Source organism: Pterocles gutturalis, unplaced genomic scaffold (assembly GCF_000699245.1).
Source record: "Pterocles gutturalis isolate BGI_N339 unplaced genomic scaffold, ASM69924v1 scaffold1154, whole genome shotgun sequence".
Lineage (NCBI taxonomy): Eukaryota > Metazoa > Chordata > Aves > Pterocliformes > Pteroclidae > Pterocles > Pterocles gutturalis.
Window position 1 is genome coordinate 1 of NW_010130218.1, and position 6873 is coordinate 6873.

At 43.9% G+C, this 6873-nt stretch overlaps 1 protein-coding gene across 1 annotated transcript; it reads left to right on the forward strand.

Moving 5' to 3' along the window:
• Positions 1-6293: 6293 nt before the first annotated feature.
• LOC104457600 (SKI/DACH domain-containing protein 1-like) lies at positions 6294-6870 on the forward strand (the record flags this gene model as incomplete). The annotated part of the gene is given in 2 exon segments (XM_010080124.1): positions 6294-6574; positions 6576-6870. Coding segments are annotated over 2 exon segments (576 nt in total), but the record flags the coding sequence as incomplete, so codon positions are not given.
• Positions 6871-6873: the final 3 nt, after the last annotated feature.

Below are 6873 nucleotides of genomic sequence, written 5' to 3' on the forward strand. Positions count from 1 at the left end.
ACCTCTGAGAGGAACGTGCTACCCAGGGTAGAATGGAGAATCACAGCTTTTTAATGTGTCCCTTTCTCACAAAAATTACTGCTTTTCATTTTTCCCGCCGTGTGCCCGAGGCAGGGGAGAAGAACCTGTTTTCTGCTTTCTTTGTAGTCCAGTCAGTGTTTCACACTCAGCCACACAAACGATTCCCCCCCAAACCTTACTTTAATTTGATTATGATGATATTTGCTGATACAATGAATATTTGAAATGATCCTTGTGTCTTAGTGAGAGGGATGCGTTTTCAGGCTCCCGCTTCCAGGGCTCCCAGCTGCAGAGGGAAGAGGAGCGAGCGATGGGGAGACCCCGCTCCCAGGGGGGGCCCAGCCTCCTTCTCCAGTGCCCAAGGGTGCCAGATTAATTCAGCCCAGCTCCCTCAGCTGGTGGTGGGAACAGGATTCTTAAGGGCCTTTTTCTCCTGCATCATCACGCCTTTGCCAATTGTAAAGTAAACAAATTTTAAAATTTAAAAAAAAAAAAAAAAAGGATGCAGGCGACCCGAGTAAATTGCGGGACTGGGAGTGCATGTTGTCTCACACCCCCTTCCCCTCCTCCCCTTCCTCTCGATGTGGCCTTAATAGCAAACTGGAAGGCCGGTTTATTTCATAGGGCCATATTAGAACCAACAAGGTAAATAGGGAGTCGTGGGGGGAGATGGAGCGAAGGAGAGGGGCGTTTGATAGCGTTTAATTGGAATTGAAACATTCTGGGGCTGTAAACATTCTTTATTTATTCAGCACACATAAGCGGCCATTGTTTTATCACCATCATAATTACGGTGTCCTTTAAACTGACTGATGGCAAAGGAGATAAGGGAATGCGCCTGTAGCTCCAGATCAAATCGCTTGCTCTCCCCTCTCCCCCGGTCACCAGGATCCACACAGTCCTTGGAGATGAGGAGCGCCGGAAGATTGTGGCCTGGCCATCCCTTACGTCATGAAAGTGATTTGTACCACATTGCTAATTTGGTGCAATTCATAACCTCCTGATCTCCTACGTTTCCAACTGCTTTTCAGTTCACAGGGTATGTTTTTTAAGATGTAGTCCCCAGTGTAGAAATTAAGAGTGATCAGCCATGTGCAGGAGAAGATCTTATTTCCCAATATTTATTGCTTTACCTTTGTCTGATTAAAAATGCAAACTTTTAGGATCCTTTCAGAACAAAGCCTCACCAAATCCCCTTTACGTCCAAGGATTTGCAAATTTATAAAGGCTGCATTGAATTCAGCATGGGTCAAGGGGCAAAAAAAGGGTAGAAGGTCACTGCATTTTGATTATGGGTCAGTAAACAACATGGCATGTAGTATGTGTCCAGAAACTCCTGCTAAAAAGTATTTTAAAACTACCAGGAGCATCAAATTCAATAAATGCTCCCAGTCCGTGGTGATTATAAATTGCACAAAATTCTAGTGTGCAAGTGACACCCCAGCCCCTTGGAAAAAGCACAACTTAAAAAGCACTTAGCAGAACTCTGCATTGCTGCTTTGTTTACTCCCCCCACCCCTCCAAAAATAAAAGAAAGAAAAAAAAAAATAAATTTAAAAAAAATTAAAACCAACCCTGAAACTCCTAGGTGTAAGAGTATTAGCCAGATTATGATTTTTTTTTTCCAGGCTGATGGTTGGCATTTCTTTGTCCTACACATTTGGGAGATTTAGTTACACACGCTGATTGTTGTCATACTAGAATTTAGACAAATTTTAGGTACTACTGTCACATTTGTCTGACTTTAAAATAGCAGAAGGATCCTATTATACTGTTCTTTGACCCTATTATATTTATGTTACTGGACTCTTTGTGATAGCCTCTAGCTGCTTTCTATCTTGTGTCCTCCTTGAGCAAAACATGCCCAACAACATCTAAAAGCAGGGTATAGGGTTAGAAAACAAGTTCTAATTTGAAATATACATTTCTGCCCAGCATTGTGAAAGCAAAAGGTTTATTTAATGCTTGTCAATACCTGAAGACATGGTCTAGCACATAACAAATAATAATAAATAATAATAATACTCTAATAATGTGGCAATCCTAGTGTGAAAATGCACATGACCTCTTTGGTTTTCCAGAAGATTTTCAAATTCTCCCTATCAGTACAACTGCTGGTGGACATCGCTGTTGCATTTCCCAACGAAACGTTTAAAAGACTGCAAATGATGTGTGCATTACTTCATTGCAGAAGGAAGAGGTCAGACTGAATTGCACCAGTATTTAAACATAATCATACTATGAAAAGAAATCAAAACATCACATAAAAGGAGTATTTTAAATGTTACACACATTTTCTTTCTGGAACGACGTGGTTAAGCACTTCCCTGCAAGCACATATATTTTAACACAAGTTTACAAAAATGAAAGTATATGATTTCCAATAAATGGGAATAGGTCTACAGCGAGGTATTATGAATATTATTTTGCTCTTTCTTTTCTAATAAGGTTTATCCTTTGGCAGACAGCTTCAAGACTGAAATACTACTGACTATAGAGGGTAGATTGCAGATTGCACGCTACTCAACGTGAAAAGGAGCAGGTTTGATTGATAGTCTGTGTGTGTGTGTGTGTGTGTGTGTGTGCCTATACACACAACTCTCTGTAGCTGCCTGTATATGTATTTGGCAAAATGGGGCATCTCTGGGCATCCTTATCTTAAGAAATGTGAGACAAACATCCATCCCTTTAATCATGTTCATCTTTGATCACCAGTGAGGGTGACACAGTCCACAAATTTAACAAAGAAACTCCCTTGCTTTTGAGAGATAGCTACATATACATCTGGATCTGCACACACATGCACGACATGCATGTGGACACACAAGCACACAAGCATATAGCCCGGCTCCCAGTTAAGTAAATTATTGCATAACTTTTCATGTAATTGATACCAGACACCTTTAACTTTTCATTTTCATTATTTTGGCCAGCTTTCACATTAACAATCTAAGCCATAAATGTTGGTGGCTATTGATCGCAATCCCCTGTGTGCGTGCAAATCCATTTTCAAGTCCCCTGCTTTTAATGTGCGTGTGAGTGTGCAAGGGGCCTCCACCGGCTCTTTATCAGGATCTCCCCCCAGCCTGCTTGAAGACGACCCCGGATACACAACGTGTGCTGATGGCCAAGGGAAAGCACAGACACACACAAAAAAAAAGGCAAAAACAAAACAAAAAAAACACACCATAAAACAAACAAACGATGGAGAAGTAGAGAAACAGAGGTCTCCGCGTGAGATGCGGAGAAAGATATGCAACCGAAAGTGTGTGTAAGTATACGGTGGGGATGTGTAGGTCGGGCGCCTGACATTGCCCAAGACTTCTGGTGGGTTTCTCCCCATCGACATTTGGCTCTGCCTCGACCCCGGCCGCTCATGGCCGCACCTTTCGGGAAATCGAGGTTTGTGAATTGCCGCCACGAGTTTTAAACGTTTGGTAGCGCCGGAATTAAACCAACAAAAACAATGCATTTTTTAAATAGTTGCCGAATCCCACTGCCAGGCTGTCACCGGCTGTACGTGCGTGCGGATGCGTGTGCCCGTGGCTCCCTGCGTGCGAATGCACGCGTGGATTTACACGGGAATCCAGCCCAGCTGAACTACCTGGCAAATAAAGCACTTTTCAGCCCATCGGGGTTTTTGGTAACGTCTTCTGAGCAGCTTTGTCGGAGTTTACTGTTCCTTTACTGTTGACTCCATAGCCTTAACCTTAAAGCAGGGGGAGGAGAGCAGTAGGGAGGGGGTGGGGGTGTTGGCAGCATATAAGTACATCAGGAGGAATTTTTAAGCGACCTTATTGTCTCTAGCTCTAGAAAGACTACGATGATTTCTTTTTAGCGCCAGCAGCTGTTTTCTCTCGAAACTTTGCTTTCAGCCTCGGCGTGTAGCAGGGTGCCTCTCACCCGAGCGCGGCAGAGGAAGGCGAGGCTGGGGATCCAGATGCGAGGCGAGGGGAGGCGAACTCTGCGGATGGTCGTGGCTGCGCCGAGGCATTGTTCACTGCTGCCTCTCGGTTACGTTTAGAGGCTGAAATATCACGAGATCCACTCAAGGATCCTTTTCTAATTCGAAGGACAAAATGTAATTCGCTGTAGCTCTGCTTTCTCGGATGGGAATACTATCCCTAGGTTTCAGAGGGAAGAACTAGGCATCGCGGTTCGCACACACATGGATTAAGTTGAACAGCGGCGATTACATCTGCGCTGAGAGCAACAGTAGTCCAGGGCTGACTTTTCAAATCTCAGCCCTCCGAGTTAGAGGCTCCCTTGAATAGACTTCCTCCATTCCCGGATGCACTTCTCCAAATTCCCTCTTCTCTCTAGAATTCCTGCGAAATTGGGGGCTCACTTGCATTTCGCCTTGACATGCAAAGCTGCGTTGTTACAGAGTGATTATGTGCTTTATTTTAGCTGTACCTGATGGGGTAACACGAACTCCACGCACCATATTGCCAATACGTGGAGTGGATATTGACGTCTGGGACTGAAGATTTTTTTTTTTCCTCCGTCGATTTTTTTGCCAAGTCCCAGAAATATGAGATGTCTCATTAATCTCACGGATATGTCTAATTCTGGATGGGCAGTGGTACATAAAAGTGCTTGTGTTTGTATCCAGCGGAACACTGGATGCACGGCAGAGATTGGTGATTTTTTTTTTTTTTCAGCGCCTAACGTGCAAACCGCAAGCATCACTTTAACGTGACAAGGGAGAGGCATGCAGCTATCGCAACATTTGCGAAATCCTCCTTCCTGACACCCGAATAATTTAACGTTCCTAAGAAAAGGTTAAACCTTCATGCTGCTTCTTCAAATTGATTTTAAGGGGCTGCTATAAATGGAACATCAAAAATCTGCGGCAGGGCTACTCCGAGCGGAATATGCAAACTGCGAGCCAGAAGCATCCTAGCCCGTTGCAATATCGTACATTGTGTGTGCCAGCACTTTTTTGTTATTACGTAAAGGCTCTTGGAAGCACCTTGGATATTTTACATTCTCCTTTCTCTGCTGGAAGCAATCAGCACGCAGGAATCCTGACGTGGGCTTTGGGACTATAGGACATTCCAGCTCGTGATCCAGCACGGTTAATTGTGAAAAGTGTATACATTTCTGGCTTATCTATGCTTTGTTATGGGTCTGACGTGAGCCCACGTCCTCCTCCCCCCTCCCGCAATATTACAAGCAGAATTTCAGTTAAAAGTGTTTCAGTATCACGGTGCAGGAACCCGTGATATTCAGACAGCAAAATAACCTTAGTCCCCGGCTGTAAAAAGCTAATTAAGCAGAAGAGGAAAATCAAGAGAAACTCGAAAATGTAAGTATTTCCTCTCGTTAACAACCGAGCATTTAACTTCGGAGCCTCAGAAAGGGAAATACCAGGCTGTTCTGCACGTTTTCGCTAAGCTTCATTTTCCACACAATGCAGAATAAAATGCTAGTTTAAAGCGGCTACGTTACCGAAGGATTTTCCATCGCTACGATCAGACTTACGCCCTTTAAATTCACGGCATGCACAAAAGAGCAACGTTTGTCCAAAATAGGCTAAAAATATACGGAACGATAGGAAAAAAGCATACAAATCCTTCCTCGGAAGCTAGCGACGAGGAAGTCTGAGAGGTCTGAGTGTGTTTGAGCTCAGATTGTTTAATAGAAAGATTTATATACTAACTGTATTATTTACTTTGGGAGGGGAGGTGGCAGTATAAGGGTATGCTAATTAGTGGGAGATTTTTTGGGGGGAAGGGGTGGAATATCAATTTTTATTGCATCACCTGTCAGGAGTGTCCAATCAGCGTTGGCTTTAGGGGAATTAATTGATGAAGGTGTCTCCGGACGAGCTCACTTCACTCTGTCATTTTATTTGTAGCTAAAGCAGCGGCGGGAATAGCAGCTGCATTTCTTTTCTCTTCCTCCCTTCACATTCCATTATCATAGTTTCCAATGGAAAAGCAGGGAATGAAAGGGAACAGGTACTGATCTTCAGCAGCAACTTCGAGAAACACTTTGGCAAACCTGATTTTTAAGATTATATATTGATTGTAGCCTCACGGTATTTTTTTAATTTATATTTTTTTTTAACTTTTGTCTAAAGTTTGGCACTTCATTCACCAGGAATAACAGCCTTTGTTATATTTTATTAGCAGGATGCCTTGAGACAAATACAGCATCTGGCTGAGGATTGTGTGTGTGTGGCTTTTTCTTTTTTTTTTTTATTTTTTTTTTTCTTCATCTCTCTCTCTATCTCTGCAAATGCTGGGAATAATTTAATTCACGAAATGGGAGACCTGAAGTCGGGTTTTGAAGAGGTGGATGGCGTGAGGCTCGGCTACCTCATCATTAAAGGAAAGCAAATGTTTGCACTCTCCCAGGTTTTTACAGACCTGCTCAAAAACATCCCGCGAACTACAGTGCACAAGCGAATGGATCATTTAAAAGTAAAAAAGCATCACTGCGACCTGGAGGAGTTGAGGAAACTCAAAGCCATCAACTCCATCGCTTTCCACGCCGCCAAATGCACCCTGATCTCCAGAGAGGACGTGGAAGCCCTTTACACAAAAAAAACCCGAACGGGTCCTTAAGACGAAACGGAGGAAAATAAGCCGGGCACTGTCAACCGCCGACCTGCGGCCGGAGCTCGCACCCACCGACCCCTTCTCCGGCTTCTGGAAGGAGAATAAACTTTGGCTGGGTTTGAATGACTCTCCCCGGCCCCTGCTGCCCATCAGGAGGAAAGCTCTGCGTCCGGGGGACACAGCTTTGCTACCGGCCTCTCATCTACCTCACATTTTTAGTAAATACACTGGCCACAGCTACCCAGAAATCGCTCGGGCGCCTTGCAAATCCCCCGTAAACTAT